Raw genomic sequence first — 19,172 nt, forward strand, 5'->3', positions numbered from 1 at the left:
AAAATGACCAGAAAGAGACGAAAAGTGGCACAGACACAGAAATACACACATGGAGGTAATTAATATCGTCACAGAAGAACTGATGAACATGAGACACAACAGTTCACGCAGATAAACTGGCAAATGTGGAAGTGAGTGAGAGGAGTCACACTTTAGCCAATTAGTTATAAATGAAATACTTCAGTTTTTACCGAGTTTATCTCTGTCTAGCTACAGAATACATCATGTGCTTACAGAATGCAATGTGCCTCAGATAATGCTACCTCACCACAGCGTGAAGGGAAGCGAGAGTGGCTCACCTGACTAGACGACGTATGACGACATTGTTGACAGTGGTCTCCCCTGTACAGGACCAAGTTTGTAGAAGGCAGAGTCTGCTCCCTTTGGGAGAAACAGTTATTTGTGTAGGGTCAAAGTGTAATATAGTGTCAGTGGCACGGTGTCAGTGCCATAGTGTCAGTGGAAGAGTATAATACAATAGCATAGTTGCGCATTGTCACTGGCGTAGTATCAGTGCCATGCTGTCAAGGGGATAGTATCAGTGCCATAGTTTATGTGCAATAGTATTAGTGTCGTAGTGTCAGTGACATAGTGTCAGTGTCAGGACAAGATAAGTTTTACAGGATGAAGAAAGTCAGTAGCCGCTGCCCCGTCTCCAACGTCCTGCCGGCCACGTGCTATTATTAGCCCGGCTTGTGGTGACCGTGGTGACCTCTGGCCACGTACATCATCACTGAAACCGTTTGTTCACACACATAAGTACTTGTAAACATTGTGATCATCCTTAACGCTTGTTTTCGGAGATTTGGAAAAGTTTCTGCAGGCAACATGGCGTAGAAAGCAATTGTCTGCATCGCTCGAAATTTGTCAAGTAGGGATGTCTGGCTTTGCAAGTCAATCAGTTCCAGTTGCAGGTCTGTCGGGCACTTGACACATCTGCCGCAAATGGATTTTTGAAGAGACGTATTTCATCCTTCAAATCATGAAAATCCTTAAATCTTTCACTGAAATTATCCTTCAAGAGCCCCAGAAGTTGTATCATTCTTGCTTTGGGGAAAGACGTATGTAGTTGCTGATCCTGACGTAGAGATGTACACGTTGGGAAGTGGACAAGATGCACCCTTACCGCCTGCTGAATGAAGAGTAGTAATTTAGCTTGAAATGCTGTGATGTCCGCATGCACATGCGAAATCAACTTGTCTTTCCCTTGTAGTTTGGTGTTGAGTTCAGTCAGATGTCACGTGACGTCGCATAAAATCGCCAAATCCCACAGCCACGAGGGGTCGTTCAGGTGAGGCACTTGCTTTGATTTCTCCGTCATAAAAATGTCAATCTCATGTCTCAAATCAAAAAACCGTTTAAGTACATTTCCTCGACTTAACCAGCGGACTTCACTGTGAAAGAAAACGTCTTCATATTCGCATTCTATTTCTGTCAAAAATTCCTTGAAAGTTCTGTGGTTCAACGCCTGTGATCTGATGAAGTTTACAGTGCTCTTCATCACATGGTCCAGATTCAACACCTTGCCACAGAGATTTTGCTGGTGAATAATGCAATGAAGCCGCAGAGGCTCGGTTCCATTAGACTCGACGACTTTTCTAATAACCCTTGATGCCAGTCCGCTGTGGCATCCAACCACACTTCTGGCACCATCGGTAGTCACTCCCACTAATTTTTCCCAAGGAAGAGCAAGACCCTCTATTACGGCTGAAACTTCTTTGAACAGGTCTTCGCCAGTGGTGTTCCCGTGCATGCCCCTCATGGCCGCTAACTCTTCTGTAAGTTCAAAATCGCTGTTTGTACCGCGAATAAATACCAAGAGTTGAGCGGTGTCAGATGAGTCGGTTGACTCGTCAGCGGCAATAGAAAACATTTCGAAACGTGCTGCTTTGTCCCTTAGTTTTGACTGGAGATGTTTCCCCATATCTTCCACTCGCCGTGCAATTGTCATGTGAGAAAGGCTGACGGCTTCAAATGCATTCTTCTTTTCAGGACACAGTTCCTCCACCACTGCTAGCAAGCACTTGTTTACGCATTCACCGTCGGAAAATGGCTTCACTTCTCTGCTCAAAATGTGAGCAACTCGGTAGCTTGCAATTACCGCCGCCTCATTTTCTTGTCTTTTCTTGCTAAATATTCTCGTCAAGCCTCCAATTTCTTGACGTAACTTAGCAATCTTTTCTGTGCGGCTCGAACCAAGGATGCCATCATACTTGTTCTTGTGCTTTGTTTCATAGTGCCGTTTAATGTTGTGTTCCTTAAAAACAGCCACACTTTCTTTGCAAATCAAACACGTTGGCTTGTTATCATGTTGCATAAAAAAGTACAGATCTGTCCACTTTTCTTGGAAGTTTCTGCACTCAGAGTCAACTCTTCGTTTCTTCGGCTCTTCCATTTCACCAACGTGCAACTGTCACCCGCCAGACGACAGGACAACATTTTCGTACTACAGGCCCCGACAGGTGTTGAGGGTCAATTTTGTCCAGTTTGACTTTTCTTTAAAAATGGATTCTTTAGGTATTGAACTAAGAGGAAAATACACTTCTATGTCAGAATAAAAGCTAGAAATTGTCTTAAAATATATTTTAATCGAGGTACCCCCAGGCGATCCGTCCTGATTTCCACAGGAAAATGACGAAATTCAAGCTTTGTTTTGGTATTAAGTCCCTGTCAGAACCCCATTGTTTTATACCTTGCTAGAAAGCCCGGAGTCTGTATTTTCAATCTGTTTAACGACTGATTCAAATATTAACCAATCAAAAGATCACTCATCCACTGAGGAATACGGCGTCCCTCGTTCTCAAACACTGGTTTCCTCTAAAGACGAAAATGAAGAATGAAATCCATGAAAGATTGAGAGACGCCCATACGTAGGAATAAATACTTCTTCACTTTTTTTCGGTTTTTATAATAGGTTTTTTAATTACTAACATGCCAATTTCCTGTACTGTTAGCAGAAGCTTCGCGGGCCGGACGGCACTACGTCGCGGGCCGGATATGGCCCGCGGGCCATAGGTTGGGCATCCCTGCTCTAGACGAATCATTCGAGATAAAGTCTTGGTTTCTAGCTTCCTTCCAACCCCAGGCCCGCTACCCCCGGAGTTCCGCCTCTTTTAGGCCTGGAAATAGTAAACTGCAGACTTGAAAGTACAATGTGAATGTGCAGTGATTGGGTGTTCTTTTGTCAGACCTTTCTTTAAAAGAAAAAGGAAAAGAAAAGCAAAAGTAATCCATTCCACTGATCAAGACAGGACCCCCTTTCATAGCAACGGGCCCAGGTACATCAGACACCACCTGTCCCCCCACTTCAGGCCTGTTCCTGTCACGTGTATCGGATATATGAACTGTATCTGCAAATGTGGGCAACAATAACCGAAATGGTTTAAACGTTCCTCGACATCTCATTATAGGAATTGTTAGAACTGTTACATCAAGCACACACACACACACAAACACACACACACACACATACACATCCTCCATCTTGCTGACCATGTACGTGCTTCTCAATCTTTGTGTCCGCGGCATCTGAGCATCTGGAGCAAACTCTGAGACCTGCCTTCATCTTCAACAGGTTTCACCTTTGACCTCTAAAAGCAAAACCCAGCGACTTATCGCCTATTATCTATTATCTACCTGACTGGTATTATCACTGTGAAGTCAGTTCCACTACCAATGGCAGCTGTCAGTCCATGCTCCCTGTTACTATTCACTGTCAGACCTGTCTTGCCTGTCAAACGCAAAGGTCGAACCTTGGAAACTGACTGAAGGTTCAAACTGATTGTTGGTTCAACAAGTCTGTTTGTATTCTGACGGCAATCATCCTCTTGTCAACATGAGAAGCTGCACTAACAGCTAACAATCAACTCTTTGCTGTTTGTGTGTGTGTTTATGTATTTGTGTAGAGAGCTGTAAGCCTGCCTTCATGTTGGGGTAGGGCGATATATAAACATTTGTATTATTATATTTCTTGAGTAAACTGGCGGTCAGATACGCAGACTTCTGATTGTCCATGGTGCCATCTAGTTATTGGCATCAGAAGGTCTTTGTATGGACTGTGTGTTAGGAAACACAAATCTGTAATTATCTTTCACCTCACATTCCATAGTCATTCTCGAGTAATGTTTAATGAAACCTAAAGCAAACTTGTTGTGTGAATCTTAATTTAGTATCAATTTTGTGGTTTCACTTTCTTCTGTATTTAAGTATTTTTGATAATTTAAGCCTGTATATAGCAAATTATAAAGACAATTAATTATTTTTTTTAATGTAAGTCGTTTAGTGACTAAGGTCAGTGTAGTGCCATAACAGACACAGTCAGCCCCCAAATTGAGAATGATCAACAAGAATTTGTTCCGTCGACAGCTCGTACACACTTGTGCAAGGTGCAAAGCTCAAAACTCAAATAAAAAAGAAAGAACAATTTGATTGAAGATAGATATGTTTACTTCAAGATTATTTAATCCAGCAGCAGAAGCAGACTAAAAGATGGAGCAAGAGTGAAGTGAACACACAGACATAACAGAGAGCTTGTGTGTAAGGACATCGTGGACAATGTTTCAAGCTGCACGTGACACGATGACAAGAGTCATCATAGGGCTACAGTAGACACAGTGAGCCTACAGGATGTCATTTATCTACACTGAAGCTTGTGGCAGTACACTGACAAGACATTGGAGTAAGATAACTACAGACTACAGCTAACATTGACAACATTATAAAAACATTTTGTATTGTAGATAAACACAATGTCGTCTAGTAGCAGAAACATTTGTTTGTCAAGTTCAGCATCTCACTTGTTTATGTTTGTTGTTTGTAAAGTGCAGCATCTCACTTGTTTATGTTTGTTTGTTTGTAAAGTGCAGCATCTCACTTGTTTATGTTTGTTTGTTTGTTTGTAAAGTGCAGCATCTCACTTGTTTATGTTTGTTGTTTGTAAAGTGCAGCATCTCACTTGTTTATGTTTGTTTGTTTGTCAAGTGCAGCATCTCACTTGTTTATGTTTGTTGTTTGTAAATGCAGCATCTCACTTGTTTATGTTTGTTGTTTGTCAAGTGCAGCATCTCACTTGTTTATGTTTGTTGTTTGTCAAGTGCAGCATCTCACTGTTTATGTTTGTTTTTGTAAAGTGCAGCATCTCACTTGTTTATGTTTGTTTGTTTGTTGGCCATCGTTCTTACTGCTGTGTGTTACTGCTGGCCACATGTCAGTGAAGGTGTGTTGTCACCACATTGTGATAATATTTGCTGTCACAGCGGTTACTGAATGTTCACTGTTGTATCTGTTCACTGACACTGAGTACAGGGTACGTCAGCGGGTCACGTGTAGCAGGATAGTGAAGACAAGCAGGATGGAGATAGGAGACAAGCAGGCTTGCTGAAAGCATTTGTTGCTGGATTTGTAGTAGTTGCTGATCCTGTAGTAGGGATCACCCTCGCTTCATGATGGCACCACTGAGGGGTGTACCGGGGTTCTTACGGACATCACCAAGGACCTTAGGTTGTGGAGCTGCGAGCATGCCTATGGTTATGGCACCTGCTCCGCCTGTAACAAAGTGTGACGAGGCCAACATTATCAACACAAGACTCAGCACGTGCACTGTGTAACTTATCCTACAATAAGTAAATACATCAATAAAAATAAACGACTTGTGACACAAAGGCTAAAGTGTTATCAGTGGACATCAGATGTCCCAAGTTCGTATCTCGAGAGAAATTCCTCTTTGTGAATTTCAAAGGCGTAAACAGCTGATTGTGGGTTTTATAGGTTTTATCCAGTGTGTCTGTGTGCTTGTGAGTGGTAAAGAGAGACTGAGCAATTATGATTTGAAAGATGATTAATATTTAATGGCTCCTGAAAAGTGTATTCTTCTTCCTTTATTCTTCTTTGTACTTCTTGTTCCTCTTATTTTTCTTCCTTCTTTCTTCTTTTTCCTTTCTTCTCTTTTCTTTTTTTTTATCTTCTTGCTTATTTAATATTCTTTCTTTCTTCTATCTTCTTTATTTCTTCTTTCATCCTGCCGTAAACGAGACGAACCTTGCACACACACACAATATTCCTGTGTGATGGACACCACCACCCCAGATAACCTGCAAGTCGCAAACCAAATAAAAACGAGGGATGGGCGTAGGGGAGGATGCCTGCACACGAGATCTTGGAAAGAAAGAGAACTAGTACAAGGAATAGCTGACTAGAGACCTGGCAAAAGACAGAGGAAAGAAACGAGCAAAAGCAGATCATTCAGTGTCAAGACCAGCAGGAAAAAAAGCTCAAAGGTAAGTACTGGGAGATGAACCGAGAAGTTAAGAAGAGTGAAAGACGCTACAAGAGATAAGGTTGCAGACAGGATGACAGAAAAGACAAAACAAGCAGCAAAACAAAATAACACAGAGACTATACGGACTTCAATAATTCTGTCAGGATGGCAAAAACACAAATGCATGTCGGACAGTAAAGAGTAACAATGGCAGCGCCACCACCGGCGACTAAGAACAACCAAGAGCCGAGTAACAATTTACAAACTAAGAAGTTGTATTTTTCTTGCTACTGTATTTAATGGCCTTCATTTGTATGTACAACAACTTTTATGCAACAAGGGGGTTGATTTTATTATAATTTATCATAAGATTTTCTCAAACTTCTATGTTTTAATACGCAGGTTTAGGTTGAGCTTATTGAGGTAAGTACAAATGTATTAATGCTTGAACAGCTAGCAAATATTTTAACTGTTGTCAGCATGGAGTACTTTTATACCAAACCCCATCATATACTTGAATGCAACTGAAAGGCTTCATAAAGCGTGGGATGCCGTGTTGATATTATCAGTTACTTGTTTTTTGATTAATAAATTCTTGTATTTTTCATTAACTTTAATGTGTTTTAGACAAACGAACTACGGCGCCTTTTATTCTTTTTCAGTAGTGTTAATTTATTTTATATTCCATTAGCCCAGACACGATTTATTTTTCATTGTGTCTATTATATCACAGAAGAGTGATGTTTATATCTCACTGTGATGTTTATCTCCGACATGGTGTGTGTCTTCACTGAAGAAGACCAGAAACACATCTTGGTGACGGATTGTTTGTGAACATATTTGTTGTTTTCGAGAACAATTTACTAAAGCAATTTCAACTTGAAAGAGAAATAACAGCCCAAATATTCTAGTGCACTGAGGGTACATACCCGGTGGCTGTGGAGCAGACATGCAGGTGCCAGAGATGAGGAGCACCATTGCCACGAGTATCAGCAGGCGGCGCATGATGAGACAACTCGACCGTCTGGCGGACAACTGCAAACGTTCAGAAAATCGCTTGGGAAGCTCTGCTGGGTGTGAACATGTGTCGTGGGCTTCACCCTATTTATAGAGGCAGCTCCCTCTCCAGATTGCATGTCTTGGGATGTCTTCTGTGTGGAAAAGTTCGCACAACAACCTGCTTTTCTCAGAAAGACAGAAAAGGAAGGATAAGGCGTGTTCTTGTTGTCAAGTGTTTGTCCTGTTGAAATGGTTGGCTACGTTATTTCTGAAAGTATTTCAGTCTTTGACATGTTCTGATGGTGTTACCAAAAGGGTTAATGTCATCTGACTTTGGGGTCAGATTGGGGTCACAACGCACAAGACCACTCCCACTGGTCCCTCGCACACACACACACAGAGAGAGAGAGAGCGCAGTCACGTGATCCAAGTGGACTCGCTTCTCAGATTTCTGAAATATAGTTTCTAGTTCTTTCCCCACCGTCGCCGGCTGCGATGATGGGGCTACTAGTCCATCGCTTGCAGTAGATACCTGCTTGACTGATAGTAGGTTCTCTTACTCTTCCTTCTTGTTTTCTCGTAAACATTTCTGTACAATGTAAACACACATTCTTTTGTGGCTTTTGGGCGATATAAACAACAACATACATTAAAACAATTTACTTACAGACCGATATTTTCTCGGAATTATTGGTGATTTCAAATGTTTCAATTTACAGTAGTTTTGGTGTTACAGTTAGCGGTGTTTACACTTACAGTAGATGATGTTGGTCACACTAAAGCTAACAAACATTTCTCTTTATAGTTCCGTGTGGTGCCACCTAGAATCCTGTGAGGGCATTGACACTGATGTAAATTAAGTGTGAGACTGAGTTGCCTCTGAGTGTTACATCCTTCAGCTTACGAAAAGATTCATGGCATGCTAACCAATATACGTACATTACATACATCAGCAACAATAAGTGAAGAAACAACAACAACAAAGAAACTAAAATGTGAGAGTTCGCTGCCCGCAGTGTGTTGTGTTCACATTGTGATGACTTTGTCCATTACTTATTGTGCGGCTTATAAAAATTGTTGAAAGTATCAGCATCGCAGTTCACTTCCGCCTACCTGACAAAATGTTTTAAAATGACAGTGACTTGAGCCGCGGTTACCCGGGAAACACAGATATAGATGATAGGGAAGTTTAGTTAGTATCTCTAGTTAGGATATGTATCATCATCATCATCATCATCATCATCATCATCATCATCATCATCAGCAGCATCAGCATCAGCATCAGCATCAGCATCAGCATCAGCATCAGCATCAGCATCATCTTCATCAATCAACCATGCATTCATTAATCCATCCATCCATCCATTCAATTATCAATCATCATCGCAAGTCGTTCATTGTAAAATGTCGTGTTGAAGTAACCCAGTATACAAGTTGCTGTTTGTACAGCTCATCCTTCCACTCGTAAGCAGCTCTCAGCGGCTACAGACCAACGCCAGTGATGTGTCACTACATACAGACGATGTACACCTCACCTGTAAATTCTAGCTCACAAACACATCCGTTAATTATCGGCTAAACGGAGTTCGCCACTCGCAGTTGGGATAAAAAGCCGCTGATAGTGAACTACGTCACGCTAACAGTGCACTACGTCACGCTAACAGTGTACAATGCCATAATAACCGTGTATTACGTCACTCAAGCCAAGTACTACATCACGCTACAGCATACTACTGGCTAACAGTGCACTACCTCACGTTTAACACAGTACTACGTCACAGTCCGTGCACTACGTCACATTAAAAAGAGTACTACGTCACGCCAAGTTACTGCATCGTGCTAACAGTGTACTCTGTCATGATAACCGTGAACTACGTCACGCTGACAGTGTACTACGTCACGCTAACAGACTCTTGCTCTAATATTTGTCTTTATCTAAAGCAGGTCATTGTAACTGTCATTAGCATTGTGTCTAGAAACGTCTCATCAGATGCTACAAGGTGTATTGCCAGTGGGGAATATTCCCTAAATTATCTGTCACATGGGAAGGCTGATTACTCTTCTGTCACTCCTTTAATGTCAGTATTTATTGGAGTTTGTCTTTGTCCTTCCAATGGGAGGAGCTTAGCTTCCATCTCCTGTCCTCTTGTCTTTGTGTGTCCACAGTGTCCTGCTTCTGTTGATGGAGAGGTGCTCTCACCTTTCTTATTCCTCCACTGCTGCGTTCAACATTCATCTCTCAGTAATCGTCTCAAGCACTCGTTTTGTCACACAACACTTCCATTTGCTGTGTGTGTGTGTGTGTGTGTGTGGGTGTGTACGTGTGTGTGTGTACGTGTGTGTGTACGTGTGTTGGTGTGTGCGCTCGTGTATACGCAAGTCAATTGTTTTATTTCAGTGAATAACTCTATGTCAGCTGTATGTGTGTATACTTTAGTTTACGAGTGTTTACAGCAATCAACATATATACAGTTTCTTTTTTATTTTTCCTCGTCTGGAATTGTGCAGTTGTAACATAAAGTAGTGAACATCTGATGTTGAACAGTCAACATCTTCACACTTGTATCTTTGAGTTGCTGGACATCGTAGGCAGCAGACCTCCTGAACTTATTTGTTGACAGCCAGGCTGACAACTATAAACGCTGTTTGCTTTTGCAGTCAGAACTGTGACTAAAATAATTAAATAAATAGTAAGTATTGTTGTATTGGCATTACTATATAAAATATCTTGACTAGCTTTATGTAAACAAGATTTTATACAGAATCATTTGAAGAAATAATTGAAATCAACAAGGACAGTGCTTGGTCAGATCCTGCTAAATGGACCAGTGGACCTGGACTAGTCAAACACTCGTGAAACAAGTTAAGGTTCTAGACAAATAAGCATTGTGATTAACTTTTGTTTACAGTTGTACATCAGGGTTTGAATAATTAAATAAGACATCATTACTGCGGCGTGTTTTAGTATTTGTCGGTTACAGCAATGTGCTAACGACTCATACTCAATCTGTATAATTGTCAGTTTACCCGCCGGCCAGCCATGTGACGACTTGTCACTCACATAATAAATATTGTCTGTCGAAGTGAGTAAATATTTATTGGTGGTCACGACTGTCACGTGGTAACACAAACCCGTACATCCGGGTGCTCGCTGTAACCCAGTGTCACCTTTAAAAACATAAATAGTTGTCTAGTTACTGGGACAGCGAACACGACTCCTCCACCTCATCTGACGGTTCAGCATGACTGCACGCGATAGCAGCAGATCACGTGACGTCATTAACTGCAGACCACGTGGTGGTCAAGGTCAGGCCACATTTTCCAAGCAAAACCTAAAGGTAGATGTGACGAGCTACCATTACCGCACAGAAGGGAGGGTGGGGTGTAGAGCATGGAGACGGGGGAACAAGGAGGTGTCAAGGGTGTGTGTCGACAGAGGGCGCTTTACCTCAACGGAGAGTGCAAAGTATTCAATCCTGTCTACGTGTCTGCCTACCCGTCCATCATGCAGACATTGCACTCAAACCTACTGACGGGTCTACCTACTCATCTACCATACATACATATGCACGTGTACATGTGCGCACAGCGCATTCACACACACACACACACATTCAACACACAGCAAATGGAAGTGTTGTGTGACAAAACGAGTGCTTGAGACGAATACTGAGAGATGAATGCTGAATGCAGCAGTGGAGGAATAAGAAAGGTGAGAACATCTCTCCATCAACAGAAGCAGGACACTGTGGACACACAAAGACAAGATCGTTTCCTGCAGGACTAGCGGCTGCCTTCACCTTTGACCTTCGACCACATACATGGAATGTAGATGCTAATTGCTTGTTAGGGGCCAACATGTGATTTAAGGTTTTCATTACCCACCACCTCACTTTTACAGTAACACTTGTTAATGAAATTATAGCAAGTGTATTTTTTATAATGTCTGATAATGTTGTCCGGCACAACAACCTGGTTCAGTTGTCATCCTGTAATATCCCCCCGACACAACATATTGAAATGGTGTACATAATTTTAAAAAATGTGTGCGAAGTGGATTGTGTACAATAGGATAGCCATGGACTAAATAATAACAAGAATACAAAATTTGTCAAGTGCATACTCACACTCCTACGTAGCAAGCGTTTAGCGCCTAAGACAAGAAGTAAACGAGGACAGTATACGAAGGACAGGAAAACAAACGAATGATAGATGAACTATGAAAGAATAAATAGCAGTGCTGATGCGGAATATAAACAAATACAGAAAACGCAAAGAGGAACCAAAGAATATATCGGTTATTTGCACTCAAAATAAACCGTTTATTTGAACTTTTCCTTCTGTTGTTTACTTCATACAGACCTTGCTCGTGTTTGAGCTGAGTCCTTATACACCTTATACACCTCTGATGATGATGATGATGATGATGATGATGATGATGATGATGATGATGATGATGATGATGATGATGATTAGGATTAGGATTATAATAATTATTATTATTATTTACGCTCAGGGTGTAAAGGTGCGCGGATGTGTGTGTGTGATCGCTTGCACGTGTACGAGGAGAGTAGAAACGTGCCACATGTCACGTGACTTGACCTGTAGCAATAGATACAGAGAGAATGTTGAGAATTTCAAACAGAAATATGATATTTCGGGTAGTCACCACACTAGAAGCAGTCGTGCTTGAAGCCTCGCAGGACATGACTCTGGGAGAGGGGGAAAGGACGGGGACAAGCTGAAGAGTGCAATGATCTGGCGAGCAGGACCGGGCGCTGAAATGTTTTTTGCTAAACAACTAAACAACTCACTGAAGGAAAAACTTCGGAAGAGTGACGTCAGCGACATTGGCAGACCGCGCTCACAGAAACCCTTGGCTTCACTCTCTGCCAGCTATGGAACTTGTTCTGGGGCTAATTCTACAACTTGTAAACACTATGAAGGGCTGCATAAAGTTAATTGTGACAGGCAAAATAACTGAAGGGCTACAAGTGACGACAGGTAAAGGTAAAATAAACGTCGAGGGCCCAACACAAGCGAGACGATGTTAAACCACAAGTAGGTTACATTAGAGCTCTGTGAGCTACGCCTCTGTAGCCTTGTGGTTACGAACAAAGTCTGAAGATTGACAGTTGGTGTGTTCAAAACTCGATGCGGGTTTTTGAGTCTTTGTTGACCCAGTCTTCCAAACTGGAAAGAGCTGGCATCCCGCATGAAGAACCTGTACACGTGCCGATGCCCTTCTATGCCAGGTACACGTCTACATGTGTTTGAGTTGTCAATCACAGGAACATCACACCCATCTTATCTCCAAACGTTGAAGAATGTAGCTGTCTTCTTTGTGAAATGTTTTCCAATTTATAATGTGGACAGAATTCTCCACAACGCACATCGTCAAAACAATAGTTGATGACTGTTGATGTTTTCATTAAAAATGAACGGATTTTGTTCCGACAGTTACATGTCTGAGTTCTATGAAACAAAACCTCTGAAATAAATATCAGAGTTTGGTAATAGAATCGTTTTCAGGCGAATACAGGCGGTCCTCGACTTACGACTTGTTCCGTTCCTACGTCGCCTCGTAAGCCGAATTTCGCTGTAAGTCGGAACATACGTATACAGTGGAACCTCGGATAGCGAATATTTCGGATAACGAACAAAAATTTCGTTTAAAATTTGTCTCGGATAGCGAACAAAATTTCGGATAACGAACAGCCACGTGAACCACACGTGACCGACCATCATGTCATCATTCGCGCTCGAGACACAGTTACGATCGGTCGTTCCTTTTCTATGCGCATCCTTCTTACTTAGTGATTTTTGTGCCTTATTTTAGTAAGATAATCCTCAATCAGGGCTCCAAAGAAGATTAAGAGCAATTAATAGTAGTGAGGTAATGACAAGGAAGCGGCCAACAAATGAATTGAAAAAGGAAATGATTTCAAAGTATGAAGGTGGCATGCGTCTGTCGTAATGTGATGTCGTATTACCGAAGTGTTTTACAAAAAAGACAGAAGGAACAGACACTGGACAAGTTTTTTCCTTTAACCTCAAAGCTACAGAAAAGGGAAGTCACCCCCGATTTTATACTGTCACGTGTGCTCATGGAGGGGGAATCCAAGCAGTAATTCCACCCCTTCCTCCCCACACCTGTTTCCAACCACGCCGTCAAAACAAGTTTTCTGATGTTTAAATGCTTTCGTTAAAGTTTTTATGTTATTTAACTCCATTTATATTGCATTCTAACTGTTCACATTAAAACAAATACCTATATAGCCTGCAACTTTCAAATATTAGCGAGTCAACTGGGGCTGGGAACCAATTAAATCTATTTCCTTTATTTCTTATGGAAAAAATTGTTTCGGATAACGAACATTTCGGATAACGAACAGCTTTCCAGAACGGATTAAGTTCGTTAACCGAGGTTCCACTGTATACTGTACTTAAATAACATACTGTAAGCACTTATCCTTCCTAACAACTATCCTAACACAGTAATTATCAAAAACACATATCAAATAGTTTAATAATGAAATGAAACACGAAGTTGGCGTTACGACGTTTACGACGCAAACACACTGAAGTGGAAACAAGGCTTTATATTGTAAATAATAACAACAAGGCTTTATATTGTAAATAATAACAACAAGGCTTTATATTGTAAATAATAACAACAAGGCTTTATATTTTAAATAATAACAACAAGGCTTTATATTGTAAATAACAACAACAAGACTTTATATTGTAAATAACAACAACAAGACTTTATATTGTAAATAACAACAACAAGGCTTTATATTGTAAATAACAACAACAAGGCTTTATATTGTAAATAACAACAACAACAACAACAAAGCTTTATACAGTCAATGGGAGATGTGAGGTAAGTAACCACCGAACATGGTAACTCTGGGATGGTATAACCCGAGGACTGCCTGTACTGCTTTCGGTACTCTATGTCATTGAAAGAAGTCTTGTAGAGACAAACAGTCACACAGAGAGAATGTAATAAAGTGAGATGAAAGGCCATATGTTTAATATTATTGCAAAATATTATAGTATTCACCAAATGCTGTTGCTACGTCAACAAAACACATTCTTCAGCATCTCCTAGTCGGCTTTGGTTCTGTAGCCTATCGTTATCACAGACGATGACAATCAGTGGCGATAACAGACATCCCTGTCTCATTCTTGATGTGACTTCAAACCATTCTGCCATCCAGTGGGGTTCTCAACATTGGTTTGCTACATGGCTGTGATGTTGTCCTGTCACATCTTGCTGAATGTGCCCGATCTTTGCTTTGCTGACTCGGTCAACTACCTTTTCGTGGCCTACAAAAGAAAATGTCCAGTTATTTTGTGTATTCCATGGTCAATTTACTCAGCTGACTAAGGACAAAGATTGCGAGAGTAAAGTCTCATCCCTTCCTTAACCCATCTGTGTGTTGCTGATGTGTGATTCCTCTTTGCAACGACTACACTGTTCCAACATCTTGAGATACACTTTCTCTCAGGGGTCAGGAGCGAGATTCCTCCAATCGTTGTTTCTGCACTTCTTTAAATTACACATCTGTTTTAAAGGTGTTACTCATCTGACAATCTTCTTTTGTCTCAGGATAATTTAAATGTGTCACATGCTGCTATTTACCCACAGAGTAGGATCCTGTCCACAGTCATTTCGTCAGACACCAGACAGACGGTAGGATCCACCACAAGTCATGGTTCGCACCCCCTGTCTCATCTCTGGTTCACCAACAGTAGCTTATTCCTGTTCAGGGTACTTTGGGATAAAGTCCTGTGTTGGTCAGTCTGTGACTGGGCTCAAAGCTACTTGTAATAGTTTGTCCACCTCTACCTGGGATTCCACATTTGTTGTTGACTTACAGAACACATGTCTCGAGGCCATTGCGTGCACAAGTTTCTTTATATTAAAAAAAAGTGTTTCTACAAATTTAGTCTACGACTTCTCATTTTGTACATGAATCACTTCCCACAGTCTGTAAAGATTATGTACACTATTACAAATATGTTGTGCTGGTGATTATTACAAGCTGACAATGCAACCAGTTGGTCGTTGTGCCGGACAACATTATCAGACATTATAAAAATACACTTGCTATAATTTCATTAACAAGTGTTACTGTAAAAAGTCAGGTGGTGGGTAATGAAGACCTTCAATCACATGTTGGCCCCTAAGAAGCAATTACCATCTACATTCCATGGATGTGGTCAAAGTTCAAAGGTGAAGGCAGCCGCTAGTCCTGCAGGAAACGATCTTGTCTTTGTGTGTCCACAGTGTCCTGCTTCTGTTGATGGAGAGATGTTCTCACCTTTCTTATTCCTCCACTGCTGCATTCAACATTCATCTCTCAGTAATCGTCTCAAGCTTTGTCACACAACACTTCCATTTCCTGTGTGCTGAATGTCTGTGTGTGTGTGTGTGTGTGTGTGTGTGTGTGTGTGTGTGTGTACATGTACACGTGCATATGTATGTATGGTAGATGAGTAGGTAGACCCGTCAGTAGGTTTGAGTGCAATGTATGCAGGATGGACGGGTAGGCAGACACGTAGACAGGATTGAATACTTTGCACTCTCCGTTGAGGTAAAGCGCCCTCTGTCGACACACACCGTTGACACCTCCTTGTTCCCCCGTCTCCATGCTCTACACCCCACCCTCCCTTGTGTGCGGTAAGTGTAGCTTGTCACATGTACTTTTAGGTTTTGCTTGGAAAATGTCACCTGACCTTGACCACCACGTGGTCTGCAGTTAATGACGTCAGGCGATCTGCTGCTATCGCGTGCAGTCATGCTGAACCGTCAGATGAGGTGGAGGAGTCATGTTCGCTGTCCCAGTAACTAGACAACTTATATTATGTTTTTATATGTGACACTGGGTTACAGCCAGCACCCGGATGTACGCGGGTTTGTGTGACGACCTTGTGTGTGGACGCGTGTGAAAGTGACTTTGTGAGTAGCCTGTACCACGTGACAGTCGTGACCACCAATAAATATTTACTCACTGCGACAGACAATAATGTGAGTGACAAGTCGTCACATGGCTGGCCGGCGGGTAAACTGACAATTATACAGATTGAGTATGAGTCGTTAGCACATTGCTGTAACCGACAAATACTAAAACAGTCCGCAGTCTTAGTTAATTATTCAAATATCTAACGTACAACTGTAAACAAAAGTTAATGTCAATGCTTTTTTGTCTACAACCTTAGCTTATTATAAAGCATAAGTAATATTAATATTCTTGCCGTTGGCGAATTTTTCTATCTCACACTTACACACACACAGTCACACACATTCAGGTACATTGTAAAAAACCGACCATTCGCACAACCACTGTATCTCCAGGTGTCACGTGACATGTGAACTATGTGTCTACAGGACTAGAGTCTCCTGAACCACAGCAGCCCACGTGACGACACAGTGTGGCGGTTGTTCACGGCTGAATGATTCTTTACTTTGCACTATGTATTCTTATTAGTGGAGTGACACGCTCCATGACAACATAATAACCATTGTGTTTGTCACTCGGGGCTAAGACCCCGTTGTACCTACTCTTTATAAAGCATGAAGCACCTGACAGTGTCCTTACTCTAAAGTCATTACACAGTTTATATTATTGTCATCGGCCGCAGATACCTGATGTCTTTATACAGAATAAGTTGTCGTTCATTTCATGTAATCGTCTCTAATCGCCAAAGCTACTTTTGTACGGTCACCTGTAATCTTACCTGTAATCTTACCTGTAATTTCCCGTGAGTTCTATTGTGCGGATGTACACTACAGCTATATAATCTTTATTTGGACATTCTTTATCTTTAGTTGGAGAAAGAGTCCCCCCATGTTAACTGCCATGGAGTAGACCTGGGGCGAGGCAAGTTAAATAGCTTAGGACAGAGGCAGACAGAGACATCAATAAGAGCGGAGAGAGACAAAATAAAAATAAAACATTTCCATACATGTCTTGTAAATGTAAGGATTTCAATAGAAAGTCGTAAATTTTTTCAATCACATCTTAAGCAATTGAACTCTTTGAGCTGCTTTCGTCGTCAGTTACTAAAATACATAAACAACAATGTAGGAAAGTTAATGAGGCCTCCTACAACAACGATTTCTACATCACGAAATATCAGAGATACTTGGCAACTCCAGGAGACTTGTAAAACATTTGTTTTAATGCATGTGCAAATCCACCTTATGTTTAATATTACTTACTCTCTTAGTAATTACTTAATTACTTAGCTTATTCTTCTCCTTGGAGGGAAATGCAGTTAAAAGCTCTCCAGACTGTTGCTTTCTATATCAATATATAATACATAAAGTACCTTATACCAATGACTAAATGGCTACAAGGTACAGTGAGAAGAATGTGTGAGTTTGACCTCGGGCCACATCAGTTTGCTGATGCCAAATGTTTATTTAAAAATTCAATATCCAGAATAAGAAAACACCCGTTGGGATGTCTGATAACATTATGTAGTTTGTATTCAACATTATTGTTAAACAACACTACTACATCCTTTTGATTGGAACTATTCCCTGCCAACCACGTATCCAAGCCGCTGGCTCCTTGAACAATTTTTTCCAATTTTTGTTCTAGATGAGGTTCTTGTAAAAATAAATCCTGTAACTCTGAAAGTCAAAACATCTCTTCCTTTATCCGTGTCACTAAGCCATTAACATTCAGTGTAGCTGTGCTGAATACACTTGTTGTTGTAATTATTTTCATGCTTTTATATGTAAAGAGTAATAGATAGCCGTGAATGAAGCTACCATCTTAATTAATAATTCCTAAATACACACAGCTGATTGAAGATCTCAGTAAAAACAACTGTTACTATCTACAGTATCTACAGTATCTACAGTATCTACAGTATCTACAGTATCTACAGTGTCTACAGTATCTAGCTGCTGTGGCTGGTGCTTAGCCATATGCCCACCATCACCATCGCAGATCATTTCAATCATGTAAACAATTGAGTGGTGGCAGCAATATAAACCACAACAAAGACAAGCCAAAAACATAAACACCACAAGATACAAATGAGTAAGTAAAAGATAAACAGAATGTTATATCAGGTTGTCAAGGTGACTACCATGGTCACCATAGTTTGCCAGGAACACTGATCTGGTGGTTTCTGCACTGGTGGTAGAAAAGTGTGTAAGTAAAGCCTGCGGGTTAATTAACTTTATTGCATGCGAGTCTTTACAAGTCCAAGTATGCATCTTCTGAAAAAAAAAAATAAAAGTAATAAAAATCTACTATTTTTAGCAGCAAACATGCAGTCAGTGCAGCTTTACTTGTCGGTTCTTCTGTAAGACGAGAAAGAGAGACGAGAACGATTGAAAGTACTTGTCGATGTGTGGAGAGGGTAGCGATAACTGTCAGTTCATGACCAGTGCGATCAGATGATCAGGACTGGACAAAGGAGCAGATAATCAGTTTGTACTTTAACGACGCGAAGGTGACACTTGATAGTTGTCCGTAAAATAAGAGAGAGAGAAAGAGAAGAGAGAGAAAGAAAAGAGAGAGCAGAGAGAAAGATTGAAAGAACTGAAGTCGGGTAGAATCAACAGTGGATACACGTCCATGGTCCTACAACCACGGCATCATGAGAGTTTGTAAAGAAAAGTCGGCATGATTTACATACACTGTCATAACACGATCTTCCTGTTTACCTTCATTATATTTCATTTATTACTTATACTTCAATTTTTTTTTTACTTGCTCAATGTTTTGGCTGCATGTGAACTCGCGAATACTAAACTGCTGAGTCCTTAGACAGACCACGACAATATTGAATAGTAACATGTAAACCTATGTTTATTATTTAAGTAAACAATAAACAAATGTAAAATTATTCCTTTATTTTTATTGGTTAAAGGTTTTCCTTTGGA

At 40.9% G+C, this 19,172-nt stretch overlaps 1 protein-coding gene and 1 long non-coding RNA gene across 2 annotated transcripts; both read right to left on the reverse strand.

Moving 5' to 3' along the window:
* Positions 1-927: 927 nt before the first annotated feature.
* On the reverse strand, positions 928-2,395 carry LOC112575969 (general transcription factor II-I repeat domain-containing protein 2-like). Its single transcript, XM_025258157.1, has 2 exons — positions 1,980-2,395; positions 928-1,943 (listed from the first exon to the last, which is right to left on the reverse strand). The coding sequence occupies exons 1-2, from the start codon at positions 2,393-2,395 to the stop codon at positions 1,238-1,240; spliced, it is 1,122 nt and encodes a 373-aa protein (XP_025113942.1). The 3' UTR covers positions 928-1,237.
* A 2,723-nt stretch (positions 2,396-5,118) lies between these two features.
* On the reverse strand, positions 5,119-7,375 carry LOC112575981. Its single transcript, XR_003101714.1, has 2 exons — positions 7,186-7,375; positions 5,119-5,544 (listed from the first exon to the last, which is right to left on the reverse strand). It is a non-coding gene; the product is annotated as an uncharacterized LOC112575981 (long non-coding RNA).
* Positions 7,376-19,172: the final 11,797 nt, after the last annotated feature.

Source organism: Pomacea canaliculata, linkage group LG11 (genome assembly GCF_003073045.1).
Source record: "Pomacea canaliculata isolate SZHN2017 linkage group LG11, ASM307304v1, whole genome shotgun sequence".
In the NCBI taxonomy this organism is placed as follows: Eukaryota; Metazoa; Mollusca; class Gastropoda; order Architaenioglossa; family Ampullariidae; genus Pomacea; species Pomacea canaliculata.